This window comes from Myxine glutinosa, chromosome 6 (genome assembly GCF_964187855.1).
Source record: "Myxine glutinosa chromosome 6, kmMyxGlut1.1, whole genome shotgun sequence".
Classification (NCBI taxonomy): Eukaryota; Metazoa; Chordata; class Myxini; order Myxiniformes; family Myxinidae; genus Myxine; species Myxine glutinosa.
In genome coordinates, this window is record NC_136266.1 from 138905771 (window position 1) to 138931576 (window position 25806).

At 36.0% G+C, this 25806-nt stretch overlaps 1 protein-coding gene and 1 long non-coding RNA gene across 2 annotated transcripts in view; one reads left to right on the forward strand and one right to left on the reverse strand.

Moving 5' to 3' along the window:
* SVOP (SV2 related protein) overlaps positions 1–22808 on the forward strand; it is a 138066-nt gene extending 115258 nt beyond the window's left edge. Inside the window, exons 13-16 of the mRNA XM_068121171.2 lie at positions 21859–21970; positions 22087–22168; positions 22255–22344; positions 22502–22808. Of these exons, the coding sequence (XP_067977272.2) occupies positions 21859–21970; positions 22087–22168; positions 22255–22344; positions 22502–22720 (503 nt within the window). The 3' untranslated portion in view covers positions 22721–22808. The remainder of the gene's footprint in view (positions 1–21858; positions 21971–22086; positions 22169–22254; positions 22345–22501) is intronic.
* Positions 1–25806, reverse strand: part of LOC137430359 (uncharacterized) — a 64438-nt gene that overhangs the window by 7107 nt on the left and 31525 nt on the right. The window lies entirely within an intron of this gene.

A 25806-nucleotide genomic window follows, 5' to 3' on the forward strand; every position in this document is an offset into this window, starting at 1 on the left:
ACCGAAATTGTGACGGTGTCACCCGAAAAATTTGAAATTACGAAATTTGAAAAAATTTGAAAAAAAAAATTACGGAATTTCAAGTGGCCCAATATCTGAAAATGTTCGCAACATATTAATGTACATTTGTGCCAAATTTGGTGCTTGTTTCACAAAATGCACAATTCTTTTGAATATTTGGGCTAAGCCGCCCCACTAATAGGTTTGCTAATCTACCATGATTTTGAACGAAATATAATTTATTGACATAGTGAACCTGACTAATAGGGTACGGTACGTCTTGGGATCCTAGGATCCTGGGTTCGAATCCCGGTCGATCGCCGAATTAACACCAGGGGGGTTGACTCAGCCTGTCATCCTTCCGAGGTCGGCAAATTGAGTACCAGCTTCCTGGGTGAATGATCCCGGTGTGTACCCCGGTTTATAATAGGTACACCGTATCCCTGCGCATCGAAAGAGGTGACTAAGGGTTGGCGTCAGGAAGGGCATCCGGCCATAAAAAAAACATTGCCTCAAACAGGGAACCATGATTGTCATGGGGCCCGCAAGGCTAACCCCCGCTGTAGCGGGGAAAATGGCCTTACAACGATCATTCATATTTATAGACAGTACAGATCGAGGAGAGAAATATGTGATGCTGGAGCAGCAGCCAATAGTAGAAAGCAATACCCCATTAAGCTATCGACTGAGTAGTTTTAATTCTCCAAGGAAACACTTGGATTGATGGAGGATATGCAGTCATTGGCTGGCTTTGGTGGCCAAGTTTGCTACATGGTCAGTCCAGGAAAGGTTTATGGCTGACCGTGAGACCCAGAAGTTCAGGAGACTGAACCTTTTCTCGTGGATGACCATGGAAATGGCTAGGTGGGTTAGTTTGCCGATCAAGTATGGGATTTTTCAGGATTTTTCCAGGACATATTCTATTGATCAAAATGGGGTATAAACCTTTCCAGATCAGCAGAGACACCTTTCTGCTTGTCAGTGCGATTGGCTACTGTAGTGTAGGTAGCTCGTACCTGTTGCTTGTTTGAGCCTGGGGAGCAACTGCTGAAATCTATCCATCCGGGTTTTTCCCCGACATCGTTACTCCCGCCAGGGAGTAATGCATTCACGTGTGTGTGTGTGTGTGTGTGTGTGTGTGTGTGTGTGTGTGTGTGTGTGTGTGTGTGTGTGTGTGTGTGTGTGTGTGTGTGTGTGTGTGTGTGTGTGTGTGTGTGTTCGTGTGTTCGTGAACAAGACATCTGGAAAGGTTCTGAACGGATTTGGATGAAAGTTGGTGGGATGATTGCGCTTGGGATAAGGAAGAATTGATTAGTTTTTGGTGAAGCTCAGGAAATTATTCCGGATCCAGGAATTTTTTTGGGAATTTTTTTCTGTTTTACTGCATTAAAGCTTCTTATTCTTAAATGATGTTTTTCTCCTCTAATTCTGAGATATATCAAAATACATTCTCTGACAGTTAGGGCCTACTTTCTTTTTCATTTATTGTTTTGGGGAGAGGGGATGTTAAACAAAACGTATTATTCCAACTAAACCCACGGCGGGAGTATGCGCTCTACTGAGTGGCGTTCTAGTTCTTCTTTATTTTTACTCCCGCCAGGGAGTAATGCATTCGATCGTGTCCGTGTGTGTGTGTGTGTGTGTGTGTGTGTGTGTGTGTGTGTGTGTGTGTGTGTGTGTGTGTGTGTGTGTGTGTGTGTGTGTGTGTGTGTGTGTGTGTGTGTGTGTGTGTGTGTGTGTGTGTGCGCGCGCGCGCGCACGTGTGTGTTCGTGTGTTTGTGAACAAGATATCTAGAAAAGTTCTGAACGGATTTGGATGAAAGTTGGTGGGATGATTGCCCTTGGGATAAGGAAGAATTGATTAGTTTTTGGTGAAGCTCAGGATATTATTCCGGATCCAGGAATTTTTTGAAGGATTGTTTACCATTGGAAGATAGGGCTCATCTTTTTTTAAACATTATCTTCTATATATTCTATATTTAACATTGTGATATGAAAATAGTTTTCATATTTGTTGTAATTGTAGTTTAAACTCGTGGTTATGCGTTAGAGCGGTGTATTTTATTAGCAGCGTCGTCTTCAAGGTTTTTTTTTTTTCTAATAAAGACATATTCTGTCATTTTAAAACCACCAAAGTGTGTATTAGGATTCCCCGTTTCATAAAATGTATCGTTTGATACGTATAATGCTTTAAAACTATTTTTTTTTTTTTTTTTACCTCAGAAGAGTTATCAACATTTACCTCAGCGAATGTCAATCGCGGTGTCAGTATTTGATGAACTTATAAATACTTAGGTGAGTTATAAGTGTGACCAGCATGTGCACGGGATTCTTCCCAGAAGAATGAGTGGTCGCATTAGCTTGTGCGACTTAAAATGAGCGAGATTTGTTTTCACGTTTGGGCCAGTTTTACATGTTGTATCCCTAAGGAATGAAACAAACGTTTTTCCTGGCTTACTATTTTATTTGACGTCACACATGCCTCAAAATACACTCACTTATATAGAATTGAACACTGAATCCGAAAATGTAAGTGAAATTGCCTTGTTTTTTTTTTTTTAACATTATCTTCTATATATTCTAAATACATATATATCTTTGCAGTGTCTGTCTTGTGTTGTTACTGAACTACTCAAACTTTTGTGAAATCGTACTATTGTACACCGCTCCTTTCCTATGCCATCTCCAGGCATTGCAAATCGTCATTGCCGGGCACCAAAGGGGGCTCGGCAGTGACGCACGCTGAAAGAGAGTACTCAGTTTTCACTCTGGTTTCTTTCTTGTTTTTGTTTGTTTGTTTGTTGTACACCGCTCCTTTCCTATGCCATCTCCAGGCATTGCAAATCGTCATTGCCGGGCACCAAAGGGGGCTCGGCAGTGACGCACGCTGAAAGAGAGTACTCAGTTTTCACTCTGGTTTCTTGTTGTACACCGCTCCTTTCCTATGCCATCTCCAGGCATTGCAAATCGTCATTGCCGGGCACCGAAGGGGGCTCGGCAGTGACGCACGCTGAAAGAGAGTACTCAGTTTTCACTCTGGTTTCTTGTTTGTTTTCTTGTTGTACACCGCTCCTTTCCTATGCCATCTCCAGGCATTGCAAATCGTCATTGCCGGGCACCAAAGGGGGCTCGGCAGTGACGCACGCTGAAAGAGAGTACTCAGTTTTCACTCTGGTTGTTTGTTTGTTTTCTTTCTTGGTTGTCCGGACGATATCTCAGCCATCCTTTGAGCTAGGAAGCTGAAATTTCGGCACAGTAGTGAGCAAGTCCTTTGTCAAATACGGTATTTTTTGTTTTTTGAATAATCAATTAATTGAGGAGTTATTTAATTATTAGCGTTTAATTAAGTACTTATTTAATTAATTAAATTTCATTTATCTTCTGACCATTATTAACTCAGGCACCTTTTGAGTTAGGAAGCTGATATTTGGACATGCCAATGACCAGGTGATTTGGCTGCAAAGGATATTTTTGATTTATTAATTAATCAATTAATCGATTAATTATTTAATTATTCGATTAATGACAAAAAATTTTTTTTTTTTTAAGTTACAGATTCTGATGAAATAGTGGTAGTTTATGTGTTCTCTGACCAAATTGATTAATAATTTAATTTTTTTATGATTATTATTTATTTATTTTCATTATTAATCATTTATTTATTTTCTTTCTCATTTGGCCAATATCTCAGGCACCTTTTGAGCTGGGAAGCTAATATTTGGACATGAGTGACCAAGTGATGTGGCTATCAAGGATATTTTTGATTTATTGATTAATCATTTCATCTATTAAGTATTTATTGATTAATCGATTAATTATTTATTGAGTAATCAATTAATTATTTAATTTTTTATAAATGACTTATTTAATTAAATTTCTAAAAGATACATCTTCGGATGAAGCACTACTGGTTTAGTTATGCGATTAGCCAATTGATTATGAAAATATTTTGTGATAATCTTTTATTGATTTTAATTATACAATTAATCAATCAATTAGTGTACACCTCTCCCTCCCAATGCAGCCTCAATGAGCTGCACTGCGGTATTGCCGGGCGCCGGAGGCGCCCCGGCAATGCCGCGCTGCAGCATATTTAATTATTTGGCATGGGGCAGTGTACTTTGAATGTATGTGTACTTGTTTGTTTTCTTTCTTGGTTGTCCGGACGATATCTCAGCCATCCTTTGAGCTAGGAAGCTGAAATTTCGGCACAGTAGTGAGCAAGTCCTTTGTCAAATACGGTATTTTTTGTTTTTTGAATAATCAATTAATTGAGGAGTTATTTAATTATTAGCGTTTAATTAAGTACTTATTTAATTAATTAAATTTCATTTATCTTCTGACCATTATTAACTCAGGCACCTTTTGAGTTAGGAAGCTGATATTTGGACATGCCAATGACCAGGTGATTTGGCTGCAAAGGATATTTTTGATTTATTAATTAATCAATTAATCGATTAATTATTTAATTATTCGATTAATGACAAAAAATTTTTTTTTTTTTAAGTTACAGATTCTGATGAAATAGTGGTAGTTTATGTGTTCTCTGACCAAATTGATTAATAATTTAATTTTTTTATGATTATTATTTATTTATTTTCATTATTAATCATTTATTTATTTTCTTTCTCATTTGGCCAATATCTCAGGCACCTTTTGAGCTGGGAAGCTAATATTTGGACATGAGTGACCAAGTGATGTGGCTATCAAGGATATTTTTGATTTATTGATTAATCATTTCATCTATTAAGTATTTATTGATTAATCGATTAATTATTTATTGAGTAATCAATTAATTATTTAATTTTTTATAAATGACTTATTTAATTAAATTTCTAAAAGATACATCTTCGGATGAAGCACTACTGGTTTAGTTATGCGATTAGCCAATTGATTATGAAAATATTTTGTGATAATCTTTTATTGATTTTAATTATACAATTAATCAATCAATTAGTGTACACCTCTCCCTCCCAATGCAGCCTCAATGAGCTGCACTGCGGTATTGCCGGGCGCCGGAGGCGCCCCGGCAATGCCGCGCTGCAGCATATTTAATTATTTGGCATGGGGCGGTGTACTTTGAATGTATGTGTACTTGTTGTACACCGCTCCTTTCCTATGCCATCTCCAGGCATTACAAATCGTCATTGACGGGCACCAAAGGGGGCTCGGCAGTGACGCACGCTGAAAGAGAGTACTCAGTTTTCACTCTGGTTTCTTTCTTGTTTGTTTGTTTTCTTGTTTGTTTGTCTGGGCGATATCTCAGCCATCCTTTGAGCTAGGAAGCTGAAATTTCGGCACAGTAGTGAGCAAGTCCTTTGTCAAATACGGTATTTTTTGTTTTTTGAATAATCAATTAATTGAGGAGTTATTTAATTATTAGCGTTTAATTAAGTACTTATTTAATTAATTAAATTTCATTTCTCTTCTGACCATTATTAACTCAGGCACCTTTTGAGTTAGGAAGCTGATATTTGGACATGCCAATGACCAGGTGATTTGGCTGCAAAGGATATTTTTGATTTATTAATTAATCAATTAATCGATTAATTATTTAATTATTCGATTAATGACAAAAAAAATTTTTTTTTTAAGTTACAGATTCTGATGAAATAGTGGTAGTTTATGTGTTCTCTGACCAAATTGGTTAATAATTTAATTTTTTTATGATTATTATTTATTTATTTTCATTATTAATCATTTATTTATTTTCTTTCTCATTTGGCCAATATCTCAGGCACCTTTTGAGCTGGGAAGCTAATATTTGGACATGAGTGACCAAGTGATGTGGCTATCAAGGATATTTTTTATTTATTGATTAATCATTTCATCTATTAAGTATTTATTGATTAATCGATTAATTATTTATTGAGTAATCAATTAATTATTTAATTTTTTATAAATGACTTATTTAATTAAATTTCTAAAAGATACATCTTTGGATGAAGCACTACTGGTTTAGTTATGCGATTAGCCAATTGATTATGAAAATATTTTGTGATAATCTTTTATTGATTTTAATTAAACAATTAATCAATTAGTGTACACCTCTCCCTCCCAATGCAGCCTCAATGAGCTGCACTGCGGCATTGCCGGGCGCCTAAGGCGCCCCGGCAATGCCGCGCTGCAGCATATTGAATTATTTGGCATGGGGCGGTGTACTTTGAATGTATGTGTACTTGTCATTTATTTATTTTCTTTCTCATTTGGCCAATATCTCAGGCACCTTTTGAGCTGGGAAGCTAATATTTGGACATGAGTGACCAAGTGATATGGCTATCAAGGATATTTTTGATTTATTGATTAATCATTTCATCTATTAATTATTTATTGATTAATCGATTAATTATTTATTGAGTAATCAATTAATTATTTAATTTTTTATAAATGACTTATTTAATTAAATTTCTAAAAGATACATCTTCGGATGAAGCACTAGTGGTTTAGTTATGCGATTAGCCAATTGATTATGAAAATATTTTGTGATAATCTTTTATTGATTTTAATTATACAATTAATCAATCAATTAGTGTACACCTCTCCCTCCCAATGCAGCCTCAATGAGCTGCACTGCGGTATTGCCGGGCGCCATAGGGGCCCCGGCAATGCCGCGCTGCAGCATATTTAATTATTTGGCATGGGGCGGCGTACTTTGAATGTATGTGTACTTGTTTTTGTACACCGCTCCTTTCCTATGCCGTCTCCAGGCATTGCAAATCGTCATTGCCAGTCACCGAAGGGGGCTCGGCAGTGACGCACGCTGAAAGAGAGTACTCAGTTTTCACTCTGGTTGTTTGTTTGTTTGTTTTCTTGGTTGTTGTACACCGCTCCTTTCCTATGCCATCTCCAGGCATTGCAAATCGTCATTGCCGGGCACCAAAGGGGGCTCGGCAGTGACGCACGCTGAAAGAGAGTACTCAGTTTTCACTCTGGTTTCTTGTTTTCTTTCTTGGTTGTCCGGACGATATCTCAGCCATCCTTTGAGCTAGGAAGCTGAAATTTCGGCACAGTAGTGAGCAAGTCCTTTGTCAAATACGGTATTTTTTGTTTTTTGAATAATCAATTAATTGAGGAGTTATTTAATTATTAGCGTTTAATTAAGTACTTATTTAATTAATTAAATTTCATTTATCTTCTGACCATTATTAACTCAGGCACCTTTTGAGTTAGGAAGCTGATATTTGGACATGCCAATGACCAGGTGATTTGGCTGCAAAGGATATTTTTGATTTATTAATTAATCAATTAATCGATTAATTATTTAATTATTCGATTAATGACAAAAAAATTTTTTTTTTTTAAGTTACAGATTCTGATGAAATAGTGGTAGTTTATGTGTTCTCTGACCAAATTGATTAATAATTTAATTTTTTTATGATTATTATTTATTTATTTTCATTATTAATCATTTATTTATTTTCTTTCTCATTTGGCCAATATCTCAGGCACCTTTTGAGCTGGGAAGCTAATATTTGGACATGAGTGACCAAGTGATGTGGCTATCAAGGATATTTTTGATTTATTGATTAATCATTTCATCTATTAAGTATTTATTGATTAATCGATTAATTATTTATTGAGTAATCAATTAATTATTTAATTTTTTATAAATGACTTATTTAATTAAATTTCTAAAAGATACATCTTCGGATGAAGCACTACTGGTTTAGTTATGCGATTAGCCAATTGATTATGAAAATATTTTGTGATAATCTTTTATTGATTTTAATTATACAATTAATCAATCAATTAGTGTACACCTCTCCCTCCCAATGCAGCCTCAATGAGCTGCACTGCGGTATTGCCGGGCGCCGGAGGCGCCCCGGCAATGCCGCGCTGCAGCATATTTAATTATTTGGCATGGGGCGGTGTACTTTGAATGTATGTGTACTTGTTTGTTTTCTTTCTTGGTTGTCCGGACGATATCTCAGCCATCCTTTGAGCTAGGAAGCTGAAATTTCGGCACAGTAGTGAGCAAGTCCTTTGTCAAATACGGTATTTTTTGTTTTTTGAATAATCAATTAATTGAGGAGTTATTTAATTATTAGCGTTTAATTAAGTACTTATTTAATTAATTAAATTTCATTTATCTTCTGACCATTATTAACTCAGGCACCTTTTGAGTTAGGAAGCTGATATTTGGACATGCCAATGACCAGGTGATTTGGCTGCAAAGGATATTTTTGATTTATTAATTAATCAATTAATCGATTAATTATTTAATTATTCGATTAATGACAAAAAAATTTTTTTTTTTTAAGTTACAGATTCTGATGAAATAGTGGTAGTTTATGTGTTCTCTGACCAAATTGATTAATAATTTAATTTTTTTATGATTATTATTTATTTATTTTCATTATTAATCATTTATTTATTTTCTTTCTCATTTGGCCAATATCTCAGGCACCTTTTGAGCTGGGAAGCTAATATTTGGACATGAGTGACCAAGTGATGTGGCTATCAAGGATATTTTTGATTTATTGATTAATCATTTCATCTATTAAGTATTTATTGATTAATCGATTAATTATTTATTGAGTAATCAATTAATTATTTAATTTTTTATAAATGACTTATTTAATTAAATTTCTAAAAGATACATCTTCGGATGAAGCACTACTGGTTTAGTTATGCGATTAGCCAATTGATTATGAAAATATTTTGTGATAATCTTTTATTGATTTTAATTATACAATTAATCAATCAATTAGTGTACACCTCTCCCTCCCAATGCAGCCTCAATGAGCTGCACTGCGGTATTGCCGGGCGCCGGAGGCGCCCCGGCAATGCCGCGCTGCAGCATATTTAATTATTTGGCATGGGGCGGTGTACTTTGAATGTATGTGTACTTGTTGTACACCGCTCCTTTCCTATGCCATCTCCAGGCATTACAAATCGTCATTGACGGGCACCAAAGGGGGCTCGGCAGTGACGCACGCTGAAAGAGAGTACTCAGTTTTCACTCTGGTTTCTTTCTTGTTTGTTTGTTTTCTTGTTTGTTTGTCTGGGCGATATCTCAGCCATCCTTTGAGCTAGGAAGCTGAAATTTCGGCACAGTAGTGAGCAAGTCCTTTGTCAAATACGGTATTTTTTGTTTTTTGAATAATCAATTAATTGAGGAGTTATTTAATTATTAGCGTTTAATTAAGTACTTATTTAATTAATTAAATTTCATTTCTCTTCTGACCATTATTAACTCAGGCACCTTTTGAGTTAGGAAGCTGATATTTGGACATGCCAATGACCAGGTGATTTGGCTGCAAAGGATATTTTTGATTTATTAATTAATCAATTAATCGATTAATTATTTAATTATTCGATTAATGACAAAAAAAAATTTTTTTTTAAGTTACAGATTCTGATGAAATAGTGGTAGTTTATGTGTTCTCTGACCAAATTGGTTAATAATTTAATTTTTTTATGATTATTATTTATTTATTTTCATTATTAATCATTTATTTATTTTCTTTCTCATTTGGCCAATATCTCAGGCACCTTTTGAGCTGGGAAGCTAATATTTGGACATGAGTGACCAAGTGATGTGGCTATCAAGGATATTTTTTATTTATTGATTAATCATTTCATCTATTAAGTATTTATTGATTAATCGATTAATTATTTATTGAGTAATCAATTAATTATTTAATTTTTTATAAATGACTTATTTAATTAAATTTCTAAAAGATACATCTTTGGATGAAGCACTACTGGTTTAGTTATGCGATTAGCCAATTGATTATGAAAATATTTTGTGATAATCTTTTATTGATTTTAATTAAACAATTAATCAATTAGTGTACACCTCTCCCTCCCAATGCAGCCTCAATGAGCTGCACTGCGGCATTGCCGGGCGCCTAAGGCGCCCCGGCAATGCCGCGCTGCAGCATATTGAATTATTTGGCATGGGGCGGTGTACTTTGAATGTATGTGTACTTGTCATTTATTTATTTTCTTTCTCATTTGGCCAATATCTCAGGCACCTTTTGAGCTGGGAAGCTAATATTTGGACATGAGTGACCAAGTGATATGGCTATCAAGGATATTTTTGATTTATTGATTAATCATTTCATCTATTAATTATTTATTGATTAATCGATTAATTATTTATTGAGTAATCAATTAATTATTTAATTTTTTATAAATGACTTATTTAATTAAATTTCTAAAAGATACATCTTCGGATGAAGCACTAGTGGTTTAGTTATGCGATTAGCCAATTGATTATGAAAATATTTTGTGATAATCTTTTATTGATTTTAATTATACAATTAATCAATCAATTAGTGTACACCTCTCCCTCCCAATGCAGCCTCAATGAGCTGCACTGCGGTATTGCCGGGCGCCATAGGGGCCCCGGCAATGCCGCGCTGCAGCATATTTAATTATTTGGCATGGGGCGGCGTACTTTGAATGTATGTGTACTTGTTTTTGTACACCGCTCCTTTCCTATGCCGTCTCCAGGCATTGCAAATCGTCATTGCCAGTCACCGAAGGGGGCTCGGCAGTGACGCACGCTGAAAGAGAGTACTCAGTTTTCACTCTGGTTGTTTGTTTGTTTGTTTTCTTGGTTGTTGTACACCGCTCCTTTCCTATGCCATCTCCAGGCATTGCAAATCGTCATTGCCGGGCACCAAAGGGGGCTCGGCAGTGACGCACGCTGAAAGAGAGTACTCAGTTTTCACTCTGGTTTCTTGTTTTCTTTCTTGGTTGTCCGGACGATATCTCAGCCATCCTTTGAGCTAGGAAGCTGAAATTTCGGCACAGTAGTGAGCAAGTCCTTTGTCAAATACGGTATTTTTTGTTTTTTGAATAATCAATTAATTGAGGAGTTATTTAATTATTAGCGTTTAATTAAGTACTTATTTAATTAATTAAATTTCATTTATCTTCTGACCATTATTAACTCAGGCACCTTTTGAGTTAGGAAGCTGATATTTGGACATGCCAATGACCAGGTGATTTGGCTGCAAAGGATATTTTTTGATTTATTAATTAATCAATTAATCGATTAATTATTTAATTATTCGATTAATGACAAAAAAATTTTTTTTTTTTAAGTTACAGATTCTGATGAAATAGTGGTAGTTTATGTGTTCTCTGACCAAATTGATTAATAATTTAATTTTTTTATGATTATTATTTATTTATTTTCATTATTAATCATTTATTTATTTTCTTTCTCATTTGGCCAATATCTCAGGCACCTTTTGAGCTGGGAAGCTAATATTTGGACATGAGTGACCAAGTGATGTGGCTATCAAGGATATTTTTGATTTATTGATTAATCATTTCATCTATTAAGTATTTATTGATTAATCGATTAATTATTTATTGAGTAATCAATTAATTATTTAATTTTTTATAAATGACTTATTTAATTAAATTTCTAAAAGATACATCTTCGGATGAAGCACTACTGGTTTAGTTATGCGATTAGCCAATTGATTATGAAAATATTTTGTGATAATCTTTTATTGATTTTAATTATACAATTAATCAATCAATTAGTGTACACCTCTCCCTCCCAATGCAGCCTCAATGAGCTGCACTGCGGTATTGCCGGGCGCCGGAGGCGCCCCGGCAATGCCGCGCTGCAGCATATTTAATTATTTGGCATGGGGCGGTGTACTTTGAATGTATGTGTACTTGTTGTACACCGCTCCTTTCCTATGCCATCTCCAGGCATTGCAAATCGTCATTGCCGGGCACCAAAGGGGGCTCGGCAGTGACGCACGCTGAAAGAGAGTACTCAGTTTTCACTCTGGTTTCTTGTTTTCTTGTTTGTTTGTTTTCTTGGTTGTCCGGACGATATCTCAGCCATCCTTTGAGCTAGGAAGCTGAAATTTCGGCACAGTAGTGAGCAAGTCCTTTGTCAAATACGGTATTTTTTGTTTTTTGAATAATCAATTAATTGAGGAGTTATTTAATTATTAGCGTTTAATTAAGTACTTATTTAATTAATTAAATTTCATTTATCTTCTGACCATTATTAACTCAGGCACCTTTTGAGTTAGGAAGCTGATATTTGGACATGCCAATGACCAGGTGATTTGGCTGCAAAGGATATTTTTGATTTATTAATTAATCAATTAATCGATTAATTATTTAATTATTCGATTAATGACAAAAAAATTTTTTTTTTTTAAGTTACAGATTCTGATGAAATAGTGGTAGTTTATGTGTTCTCTGACCAAATTGATTAATAATTTAATTTTTTTATGATTATTATTTATTTATTTTCATTATTTCTTGTTTGTTTGGTTGTCCGGGCGATATCTCAGCCATCCTTTGAGCTAGGAAGCTGAAATTTCGGCACAATAGTGAGCAAGTCCTTTGTCAAAAACGGTATTTTTGTTTTTTTGATTAATCAATAAATTGAGGAGTTATTTAATTATTAGCGATTAATTAAGTACTTATTTAATTAATCAAATTTCCTTTCTCTTCTGACCATTAACTCAGGCACCTTTTGAGTTAGGAAGCTGATATTTGGACATGCCAATGACCAGGTGATTTGGCTGCAAAGGATATTTTTGATTTATTAATTAATCAATTAATCGATTAATTATTTAATTATTTGATTAATGACAAAAAAAAAATTTTTTTTTAAGTTGCAGATTCTGATGAAATAGTGGTAGTTTATGTGTTCTCTGATTATATTGATTAATAATTTAATTTTTTATGATTATTATTTATTTATTTTCATTATTAATCATTTATTTATTTTCTTTCTCATTTGGCCAATATCTTAGGCACCTTTTGAGCTGGGAAGCTAATATTTGGACATGAGTGACCAAGTGATGTGGCTATCAAGGATATTTTTGATTTATTGATTAATCATTTCATCTATTAATTATTTATTGATTAATCGATTAATTATTTATTGAGTAATCAATTAATTATTTAATTTTTTATAAATGACTTATTTAATTAAATTTCTAAAAGATACATCTTCGGATGAAGCACTAGTGGTTTAGTTATGCGATTAGCCAATTGATTATGAAAATATTTTGTGATAATCTTTTATTGATTTTAATTATACAATTAATCAATCAATTAGTGTACACCTCTCCCTCCCAATGCAGCCTCAATGAGCTGCACTGCGGTATTGCCGGGCGCCGGAGGCGCCCCGGCAATGCCGCGCTGCAGCATATTTAATTATTTGGCATGGGGCGGTGTACTTTGAATGTATGTGTACTTGTTTTCTTTCTTGTTTGTTTGTTTTCTTTCTTGGTTGTCCGGGCGATATCTCAGCCATCCTTTGAGCTAGGAAGCTGAAATTTCAGCACAGTAGTGAGCAAGTCCTTTGTCAAAAACGGTATTTTTTGTTTTTTGAATAATCAATAAATTGAGGAGTTATTTAATTATTAGCGATTAATTAAGTACTTATTTAATTAATCAAATTTCCTTTCTCTTCTGACCATTATTAACTCAGGCACCTTTTGAGTTAGGAAGCTGATATTTGGACATGCCAATGACCAGGTGATTTGGCTGCAAAGGATATTTTTGATTTATTAATTAATCAATTAATCGATTAATTATTTAATTATTCGATTAATGACAAAAAAATTTTTTTTTTTAAAGTTACAGATTCTGATGAAATAGTGGTAGTTTATGTGTTCTCTGACCAAATTGATTAATAATTTAATTTTTTTATGATTATTATTTATTTATTTTCATTATTAATCATTTATTTATTTTCTTTCTCATTTGGCCAATATCTCAGGCACCTTTTGAGCTGGGAAGCTAATATTTGGACATGAGTGACCAAGTGATGTGGCTATCAAGGATATTTTTGATTTATTGATTAATCATTTCATCTATTAATTATTTATTGATTAATCGATTAATTATTTATTGAGTAATCAATTAATTATTTAATTTTTTATAAGTGACTTATTTAATTAAATTTCTAAAAGATACATCTTCGGATGAAGCACCAGTGGTTTAGTTATGCGATTAGCCAATTGATTATGAAAATATTTTGTGATAATCTTTTATTGATTTTAATTATACAATTAATCAATCAATTAGTGTACACCTCTCCCTCCCAATGCAGCCTCAATGAGCTGCACTGCGGTATTGCCGGGCGCCAGAGGCGCCCCGGCAATGCCGCGCTGCAGCATATTTAATTATTTGGCATGGGGCGGTGTACTTTGAATGTATGTGTACTTGTTTTCTTGTTTGTTTGTTTTCTTTCTTGGTTGTCCGGACGATATCTCAGCCATCCTTTGAGCTAGGAAGCTGAAATTTTGGCACAGTAGTGAGCAAGTCCTTTGTCAAATACGGTATTTTTTGTTTTTTGAATAATCAATTAATTGAGGAGTTATTTAATTATTAGCGTTTAATTAAGTACTTATTTAATTAATTAAATTTCATTTCTCTTCTGACCATTATTAACTCAGGCACCTTTTGAGTTAGGAAGCTGATATTTGGACATGCCAATGACCAGGTGATTTGGCTGCAAAGGATATTTTTGATTTATTAATTAATCAATTAATCGATTAATTATTTAATTATTCGATTAATGACAAAAAAATTTTTTTTTTTAAAGTTAAAGATTCTGATGAAATAGTGGTAGTTTATGTGTTCTCTGACCAAATTGATTAATAATTTAATTTTTTTATGATTATTATTTATTTATTTTCATTATTAATCATTTATTTATTTTCTTTCTCATTTGGCCAATATCTCAGGCACCTTTTGAGCTGGGAAGCTAATATTTGGACATGAGTGACCAAGTGATGTGGCTATCAAGGATATTTTTGATTTATTGATTAATAATTTCATCTATTAAATATTTATTGATTAATCGATTAATTATTTATTGAGTAATCAATTAATTATTTAATTTTTTATAAATGACTTATTTAATTAAATTTCTAAAAGATACATCTTCGGATGAAGCACTAGTGGTTTAGTTATGCGATTAGCCAATTGATTATGAAAATATTTTGTGACAAGTACAGATACATTCAAAGTACACCGCCCCCATGCCAAATAATTAAATATGCTGCAGCGCGGCATTGCCGGGGCGCCTCAGGCGCCCGGCAATATCGCAGTGCAGCTCATTGAGGCTGCGTTGGGAGGAAGAGGTGTTCGCTAATTGATTGATTAATTGTATAATTCAAATCAATAAAAGATTATCACAAAATATTTTCTTAATCAATTGGCTAATAGCATAACTAAACCAGTAGTGTTTCATCCGAAGATGTATCTTTTAGAAATTTTATTAAATGTCATTAATAAAAAATTAAATAATTCATTGATTAATCAATAAATAATTAATCAATTAATCAATAAATAATTAAGCAATTAAATGATTAATCAATAAATCAAAAATATCCTTGATAGCCACATCACTTGGTCACTGTCATGTCCAAATATTAGCTTCCCAGCTCAAAAGGTGCCTGAGATATTGGCCAAATGAGAAAGAAAATAAATGAATGATTAATAATGAAAATAAATAAATAATAATCATAAAAAAATAAATTATTAATCAATTCGGTCAGAGAACACATAAACCACCACCATTTCATCAGAATGTGTAACTTAAAAAAAAAAATTTTTTTGGTCATTAATCGAATAATTAAATAATTAATCGATTAATTGATTAATTAATAAATCAAAAATAGCATTTGCAGCCAAATCACCTGGTCATTGGCATGTCCAAATATCAGCTTCCTAACTCAAAAGGTGCCTGAGTTAATGGTCAGAAGAGAAAGGAAATTTAATTAATTAAATAAGTACTTAATTAAACGCTAATAATTAAATAACTCCTCAATTAATTGATTAATCAAAAAACAAAAAATACCGTTTTTGACAAATGACTTGCTCACTATTGTGCCGAAATTTCAGCTTCTTAGCTTGAAGGATGGCTGAGATATCGCCCGGACAACCAAGAAAGCAAGAAAACAAACAAACAAACAAGAAACCAGAGTGAAAACTGAGTACTCTCTTTCAGCGTGCGTCACTACCGAGCCCCCTTCGGTGCCCGGCAATGACGATTTGCAATGCCTGGAGGTGGCATAGGAAAGGAGCGGTGTACAATAATCTTTTATTGATTTTAATTATACAATTAATCAATCAATTAGTGTACACCTCTCCCTCCCAATGCAGCCTCAATGAGCTGCACTGCGGTATTGCCGGGCGCCGGAGGCGCCCCGGCAATGCCGCGCTGCAGCATATTTAATTATTTGGCATGGGGCGGTGTACTTTGAATGTATGTGTACTTGTTTTTGTACACCGCTCCTTTCCTATGCCATCTCCAGGCATTGCAAATCGTCATTGCCGGGCACCAAAGGGGGCTCGGCAGTGACGCACGCTGAAAGAGAGTACTCAGTTTTCACTCTGGTTTCTTGCTTTCTTGCTTTCTTTCTTGTTTTCTTGGTTGTCCGGACGATATCTCAGCCATCCTTTGAGCTAGGAAGCTGAAATTTTGGCACAGTAGTGAGCAAGTCCTTTGTCAAATACGGTATTTTTTGTTTTTTGAATAATCAATTAATTGAGGAGTTATTTAATTATTAGCGTTTAATTAAGTACTTATTTAATTAATTAAATTTCATTTCTCTTCTGACCATTATTAACTCAGGCACCTTTTGAGTTAGGAAGCTGATATTTGGACATGCCAATGACCAGGTGATTTGGCTGCAAAGGATATTTTTGATTTATTAATTAATCAATTAATCGATTAATTATTTAATTATTCGATTAATGACAAAAAAAATTTTTTTTTTAAAGTTAAAGATTCTGATGAAATAGTGGTAGTTTATGTGTTCTCTGACCAAATTGATTAATAATTTAATTTTTTTATGATTATTATTTATTTATTTTCATTATTAATCATTTATTTATTTTCTTTCTCATTTGGCCAATATCTCAGGCACCTTTTGAGCTGGGAAGCTAATATTTGACATGAGTGACCAAGTGATGTGGCTATCAAGGATATTTTTGATTTATTGATTAATAATTTCATCTATTAAATATTTATTGATTAATCGATTAATTATTTATTGAGTAATCAATTAATTATTTAATTTTTTATAAATGACTTATTTAATTAAATTTCTAAAAGATACATCTTCGGATGAAGCACTAGTGGTTTAGTTATGCGATTAGCCAATTGATTATGAAAATATTTTGTGATAATCTTTTATTGATTTTAATTATACAATTAATCAATCAATTAGTGTACACCTCTCCCTCCCAATGCAGCCTCAATGAGCTGCACTGCGGTATTGCCGGGCGCCGGAGGCGCCCCGGCAATGCCGCGCTGCAGCATATTTAATTATTTGGCATGGGGCGGTGTACTTTGAATGTATGTGTACTTGTCTTTCTTTCTTGTTTGTCCGGGCGATATCTCAGCCATCCTTTGAGCTAGGAAGCTGAAATTTCGGCACAATAGTGAGCAAGTCCTTTGTCAAAAACGGTATTTTTTTTTTTGATTAATCAATAAATTGAGGAGTTATTTAATTATTAGCGATTAATTAAGTACTTATTTAATTAATCAAATTTCCCTTCTCTTCTGACCATTAACTCGGGCACCTTTTGAGTTAGGAAGCTGACATTTGGACATGCCAATGACCAGGTGATTTGGCTGCAAAGGATATTTTTGATTTATTAATTAATCAATTAATCGATTAATTATTTAATTATTTGATTAATGACCAAAAATTTTTTTTTTTTAAAGTTACACATTCTGATGAAATAGTGGTAGTTTATGTGTTCTCTGACCAAATTGATTAATAATTTAATTTTTTTATGATTATTATTTATTTATTTTCATTATTAATCATTTATTTATTTTCTTTCTCATTTGGCCAATATCTCAGGCACCTTTTGAGCTGGGAAGCTAATATTTGGACATGAGTGACCAAGTGATGTGGCTATCAAGGATATTTTTGATTTATTGATTAATCATTTCATCTATTAATTATTTATTGATTAATCGATTTATTATTTATTGAGTAATCAATTATTTAATTTTTTATAAATGACTTATTTAATTAGATTTCTAAAAGATACATCTTCGGATGAAGCACTAGTGGTTTAGTTATGCGATTAGCCAATTGATTATGAAAATATTTTGTGATAATCTTTTATTGATTTTAATTATACAATTAATCAATCAATTAGTGTACACCTCTCCCTCCCAATGCAGCCTCAATGAGCTGCACTGCGGTATTGCCGGGCGCCTGAGGCGCCCCGGCAATACCGCGCTGCAGCATATTTAATTATTTGGCATGGGGCGGTGTACTTTGAATGTATGTGTACTTGTTCCAACTTGACCCATGGCGGGAGTATGCGCTCTACTGAGTGGCGTTCTAGTCACACTTTTTTCTACCTTTTCACATTAATTTTATCATTCGAATTCTTGCTTTTTCTTTTCATTTATCTTCTTGCACTCTTTCTTTTTCTATCTGTCTGAAGAGAAGTGAATTCTTACAGAAATGTTTCTGTAAGGCTCACTTAGCTGCGCCTCGATGGGGTTTGAGGGTAGTGAAGTAGCGGCTGTAACTCAAATCCTCTCCAGGTTCCTCCCGATGACTCCATCTTTGCTCTTTACTTATTCGCCATCATTACCTTTTGATGACTCCAATGCAGTATTTGGTTTTCCGTTTGAATACTATGCCATGTAGACTCATCTGCATAAAGGGAAAGAGGGTTTCCAAAGCATCTGGGAGGATGTTGATGTTGGTGAGGAACAATACTGAGCCAATGACACTGCCTTGAAGCACTGAGAGAGCTCGTATAATTAATGGAGTAGGTAAACAATTGATCCTCTACTTGGAGTGCATATTTTGATGACTGGAAGTCCCACCTGCTCACTTTTTCCCTCATTAAGAAATGACTGAATAATGAGATGACAATTTATAATAATTGGGATATAATAATGATGATAATATTAACTTATGTGGTCAGCCTCTGGGAGAGGTGTAATCTCTGGATCTCCTGACCCTCCCAATCGGTCACCTTTTTTGGGCAGATCACATCTCCAGGTTGGCTACTGTCTCAGAATCCCCCTTTTGTATAGCCTCAATTGGGGTTGTGGAGTACACAGTTCTCTGTGTCATTAACATCTTGTGACAGAAGACAGAGTCCATGGGTCTGCTTTTGGTACACTATGGGTAGGTGCTGACCTTGTGGTTTCTTATTGCTCTCTTGCCTCTCTGCTAAACACCTTCCTCTCCAGGTCACTCATTCTATCAGAAACCCATACCTTTTCGCATTTTGCAGGTCTCAGCAAAATCCTGCTATGCTGTGTTTGTTTCTCTTGTCTGCTCTTTCATCCTGTCCTCCTTTGGTCACCTCTCATCTGCCTGGAAGTCAACAAATATCACTCCCGTCCACAAAAACGGTGGAAAACTCATCCTTTCAATTATAGATCAGTAAGCTAATTTGTAATTTTAGGCAAAGTCATGGAATCCATCATAGCTGCTGATGTCAAGTCTTCCCTGTTTACAAACACCCTGATCTTTTGACGATCAGCCACTCAGCTCTGAACATGCTGCTGCTCTCTCGACAATTGTTGGAGACCCTAAATTTCAAACGAGGTTATGCACATCTCCATAAACATAGCTTGGGCATTCAACAGTCTGGCGTCCTGTTTTTGTTTGCCAACCTCTCTGTCTGTGGCATACAAGGTTACCTTCATAACTGGAATTCTGATTCCTCTTATCTTGCAGTCAATGTGTTCCTACTGTGGGAATCTGTCCACCTTTATCAAAATATGACAGACAACGCTTGATAGACAAATGATTATTTATTATGTATGTACGGAGAGAAAAGTTTGACCCCTGCCAAGCAGATCTCTCAATCCCACTCAAGACTGGCATTCAATATACACCTGTTGATTTCGACAAAGGAAGCCAAAAGTGGAAACCGGAGCATAAGACAAGAACAAAAGCTGATGTAGCGGACGCTTGGCTTCACATTTTTGGACAAGGTCAAACCACAGATAAAACATGTTTTTGCCAGCTCAGCACAGAGAGGCAGTTCTGGCCAGCAACTGTGAAATGGCTCTCGGACAACTATAGACAAACAAACATATCTCCCATGGCCTAATTCAGCTCGGTCACATGATGCTTTCAGCCCCAGCTGTCTCTGATTGGTCCAGACATGACAAGTATCCATTTTTACTCTGACACTGGCAATGGAACCATCTCCTTTTTTTGTTGTTGTTGTTGTTGTATACAAGATCGAGGCTCGTGTAAGAGCTAACATTAATCACAAAAAGACAAACTGACACATACAACATAAGATAAGGTGAGCGGGAGACAAGATGGGGAGAGAGATGGAGGCACACAAGCACAACAGTAGAGAACAGGGACATTGGGAGATCTGTGGGAGGGAGAGGGCTTGGGGGAGGAGGCATGGGAAGGTAGAGGTATAAAACACATGGACACTGCTAGGACTTCCAGGAAAGAAGTCGGAATTTCAAAAAAGTGGATCTGGGGTGAATTAACGGGGGTAGAAAAGATCAAGGTTTTGGAAGGGGAAAGATAAGAGATGGTGGTGAACAGCTGTTGTAAAGACCTGGAGGGAGGTGTGGCATTGAAGAGAGTGTGGGAGATTGTTCCAGAAGGTGGGAGAAAAGAGGAATGAAACGGTGAAGGTGAGCAGAGAGTCTTGATTTGGGCAATTTCACCATAAGAGGGTTGCAGGCAGATCTTTTGTGACCTGTCGGAATATTTGGGGGACAGAGCTGGGGGATCTAGGCCGGAGAGGAGTCGGTAGAAGACAGAAAGACCACCAACCTGCCTGTGGTGAGTAAGTGAAAGGCCCTCGGAGTTAGCTTCACCGTGGGGGATTCTAATGATTCTGAAAGTTTTGGTTTCAACAGCGTGAAGACGAGCTAGGTGTGAGGCAGGAGCACCAGCCCAGAGAGGAGAGCAGTATTCCATTGACCTGTGGATGAAAGCCTTGTATGTGGTGAAGAGCTCAGGTGTGCCAAGGAAGGACTTTGCACGACGGAGGATGTCCAGTCGGCGACTGGCTTTGGAGGCCAGCTTGGAAATGTGGTTTTCCCAGGAAAGATCATGGCAGATAGTGAGACCCAAGAGATTGAGTGACAGAACTTCTTGGAGAGGATTATTCAGAAAGTAGATGGGAGGGTTGTCCAGACGGTTTTTTCGGAGAGACATCGTGAGAGTGTCAGATTTGTCAGGATTGAAAGACATGTTCCACTTGTTTGACCAGTCTGTGATTTTGTCCAGGTTTGCAGAGAGTGAGGAGGCTGCAGACTGTCGGTCTGAGTGATGAGGTATGGAGCGGCAGAGAGTGGAGTCATCAGCAAAGAGATAGAGAGGATTTTCCAGATTGTCGGAGAGATCATTGATGAAGACCAGAAAAAGCACAGGGCCCAGAACACTGCCTTGGGGAACTCCAGCCTGAACAAGAAGAGGAGATGAGAGAAATCCATTCAGGGAAACACACGTTGACTACGACCAGAGAGGAAGTCCGCCAGCCATGCGTGGAGATTCTCTCTATTCTATTCTTCCGTCTCTCTATTCAAATTTGTTGGCCGTCCCAAGCTCATGGGTTATTCCATGAGCAGCTGCTCACCACAGCTAGGTTTTTCTATATTACCTCGACACTCACAGCTGTATTAATAATCCATTGAAGGTTTCCTCTCACATTCAAGTACAGTGTGTATCACTTTGCCTGAGGACCCTGGTTTCTATAAATCCAGTTTAACAAAGTACGAATTGTATCCCATGCTTCCAACATGGCTGATTAATCTCTGGTCCAGACACATTTTAGGTCTTGGTTCATTTGCTGTTGCTTCATCCTGGAGAATCCCAATTTATATATTTTGCTGCCTGTATTGTATCTGAATGGAATGTTCATGCTGTTATTCAGGAATTGTATTAACCATCTGGGTGATCGATATCATTGGGAGGAGGAAGGTTCTCGGAGCATACTTCTTCCTCTTCGCATTCTTTGTACTCTGCCTCTTGACATGCTTTGGCAGGTACACATCACACACTACTTTCTCGTGTACTGTAACCTGCTTCGAGAAGAATATATGTATATATGTTCTTCCTCTGAATTATGAGGTTGTGTGCTTGAAGGTGTGCCCTCCAACAGGACTTCAATGACTGTCCTAATCTTCGTGGCAAGGGCGATCGTGTCCGGAGGATTCCAGGTGGCTTACGTGTACACTCCAGAGGTAAGTGTCTTGTTCGGTCCTCCATGCCAATTTCTTCAGCCGATTTGAATCCCATTTTTTTTTAAACCCTGCATGACACTGCACAGGTGTATCCAACCTCGATCCGTGCACTTGGTCTCGGCACTTGCAGTGGGCTGGCACGTTTGGGAGCGCTGACTACGCCTTTTATTGCTCAGGTAAAATTATTACGGGCTGTGAGGGTGAGGGGATATTGTTTACAAACGTGAAACATCGATACTTTCCTCAATTTTGTAATAAATCTGAAAGTTAGAGCAGGTACAGATGCGCCATTTTTTCCACCAACACCTTCCTGATTTTGACTAATGATCCTAGGTGATGCTTGCCTCTTCGTTTCACCTGGCCATCTCTATATATGCATTCCTCGCCGTGTTGGCTGGCTTTGCCTCCTTGTTCTTGCCCATTGAGACAAAAGGACGGGGAATGCAAGACGTCGTCAGCCCCAGCTCGGGACAGGAAATGGAAGAGACAGGCGGGCAGGATGGTAGAGAGCCAGGGGAAGAGCCATCTTTCCCTCCAAGCCCAACTGAATAATGATTGTGGGGGGTGGGGGGTGGTATTGTTATAAATGTGCTAACGGGTTTAGGTGCTACTGTTACTATTCATTGTTCATATTCTAAGTTTTTTTTTTTTTTTTAAATATATTTAATAGTTAGGGGGGTTTTTTTTGGTTTTTAAAAATATATTTAATAGTTAGGGGGGGTTTTTTTGTTTTTTAAAATATATTTAATAGTTAGGGGGGTTTTTTTGGTTTTTAAAAATATATTTAATAGTTAGGGGGGTTTTTTTGTTTTTTAAAATATATTTAATAGTTAGGGGGGGGGTTTTTGTTTTTTAAAATATATTTAATAGTTAGGGGGGGTTTTTTTGGTTTTTACAAATATATTTAATAGTTAGGGGGGTTTTTTTTGTTTTTTTTAATTTATTTAATAGTTAGGGGGGTTGTTTTTTTTTTTTTTAATATATTTAATAGTTAGGGTTTTTTTTTTTGTTTTTTTAAATATATTTAATAGTTAGGGGGGTTTTTTTGGGTTTTAAAAATATATTTAATAGTTAGGGGGTTTTTTTGTTTTTTAAAATATATTTAATAGTTAGGGGGGGGTTTTTTGTTTTTTTAAATATATTTAATAGTTAGGGGGGGTTTTTTTGGTTTTTACAAATATATTTAATAGTTAGGGGGTTTTTTTTAGTTTTTTTAAATATATTTAATAGTTAGGGGGGTTTTTTTTTTTTTTTAATATATTTAATAGTTAGGGGGTTTTTTTTGTTTTTTTAAATATATTTAATAGTTAGGGGGGGTTTTTTGTTTTTTTTAATATATTTAATAGTTAGGGGGGTTTTTTTTGGTTTTAAAAAATATATTTCATAGTTAGGGGGGTTTTTCCCCCCATTTTGTTTCAAGTATTGTTTACACATCATTGGGATTTGAATGGGTCTTTGGGTCTTGCAAATCTGTGCATTGTCTGTTGGTCTCATTTGCAGTCTTGAAGTGCATAGCATTGTTATTTTTTTTATCCACGCAGACCATTTGGTGAAATATATAATGCTTAAGCCCCCTTCTTGTATAGTTTTTCAGAAAAGGCCAAATATACATGTATATATCAGAGTTTATTGCAGGGAAGACAGGTTTGAAATCCTTTGGGTGATTACTAGGTTGTTTTTATTTCATTTTTTCAATTTCCAAAGCTTTTTTAGTTTCTCTTCTGTGGGAAAGTGTTTATTCCTGAAATGTCCACACGGGCTTGATTGAAATGGCCATTGAAAACGTATCCCGAAGAATGCAGACTTTTTGGCCGGGATGCATCTGGTTAGCTCTGTGCATTGCACTAGAAACGCGTTTGCCTCGTTGTGCAATAATGTTGTTGTGTGGCCGCTTTCAAGTCTCCGTGCATTTTTAATCCTTAGCCATTCATGGATGTCGTCGTGAAACCATGGATTACTGTAACTACACCATTTTGTATTAGCTGCTGCACCGTGCAGTACGTGTCTTTAAAACACAGGGTGTACATAGCGCACAATTTGCCGTGCCGTTTTATTGCCACCGGCTGGTGGTGGCGAGCACAAGTTCGAGCAGAGATGTTGATGCTGGATTTGGAAATGACGGTTCCCACACACCTTTTGATTGTGCCCTGTTCCACGCGATTATAAATGGAAATGCAAACCCGAGTTTTTCATACCTCCCGCAGAATTATGATTATTGGGGATTCTGGGGCAAAGCATTTCTGAGACACTTTCCCCAATAATTTTCAGAGAAAATTCCCAGAAATCAACAAAAATACAGTTTTCCAGACCAACAAACCCAGCTCAAACCGTTTTCGAAGACGTTTTCGTTATTTTTACGGTTTCTAAAGGGTTCATTAAAAAGTATCGCAATTCTCTCCTTCAGGGACCATTTCCCATTTCCACAATTTGTTTAATATCTCTATAAATTAATAAAGTTCTGTAATTAGCAAATTACACAATATATAATTAACAACTACTCTTTGAGGTAAAATTGGTCAATAGATCACTTTCACTCCACCACCAAAGGTGGATGCAGGTTATGTTTTCTCCCCTGTCTGTCTCCGTTTGTCTGAACAAAATATCTCAAAGAGTTGTGGACGGATTCGGACGAAATTTGCCAGAGATGTAGCGTATGTTACGAGGATGAAATGATTAGATTTGGGTGAAGATCTGGATTCGGATCCGGCTACTAGAATTTTTAAAGTGATTCTTCACCATTGGGAGATTGGGCCAAAATATATGCATAGCAGGATATCTCAAAAGGTTGAGGACGGATTTGGACGAAAGTTTGTGGACCGGTTGGGTGTCTGACGAGGAAGAATCGATTCGATTTTGGTGAAGATCTGAATATGGATTCGGATATAAGAATTATTTAATTTTTCAAGTGATTCTTCACCATTGGGAGATCGGGCCAAAAACGATACTTAGCAGGATATCTCAAAAAGTTATGGACGGATTTGGACAAAAGTTGGTGGAGAGGTTGTGTGTGTGACAAGGAAGAATCGATTCAATGTTGGTGAAGATCCGGATCCAGATTCAGCTCGTAGATTTTTAGGTGATTCTTCACCATTGAGTGATAGGGCCAACCAGGCGGAGGTATGCTCTCTACTGCGTGCCGTTCTAGTTTTTCCTTCAGTAATTCAGAAACCCATAATTACACAACTCTAAAAAGAAGATAACTTTACTTCTTTTTGATTGTGTTGTCCGATTTCCCTGAACATTGTGGTTTTTGTGTTGCTAAGCAACTTCTTTGCCTGAGACAGACATCCTTCTTTATCATCATCATGACCAGTAGGGCGCTTCTCCCCAGGAAGAGAGGGCAAGTTGTTTCAGAGCAACTGCCTAACCACCGGCTTCAGTGTACCATGGGCGGGAGGAAGTGTCAGATAATTGAAGATGAGATGGGATGAATCTGTGCATAAGAGAGCAGGTTTCTGTTGGAAAAAATCCCAGGCTGAAATAGTCATGGTTGGTCGATAAAGGAGACCTATCCTGAAGTGAGATGGCTGCTTTCAGTTCCTGATAATCTGCTTGAATGAACTGCTAGACCAGCTGGCACTGAGGCAGCTTTCCGAGAATACTGAGGAAGATGTTGGCTCTCACAAGCACCTGATCAG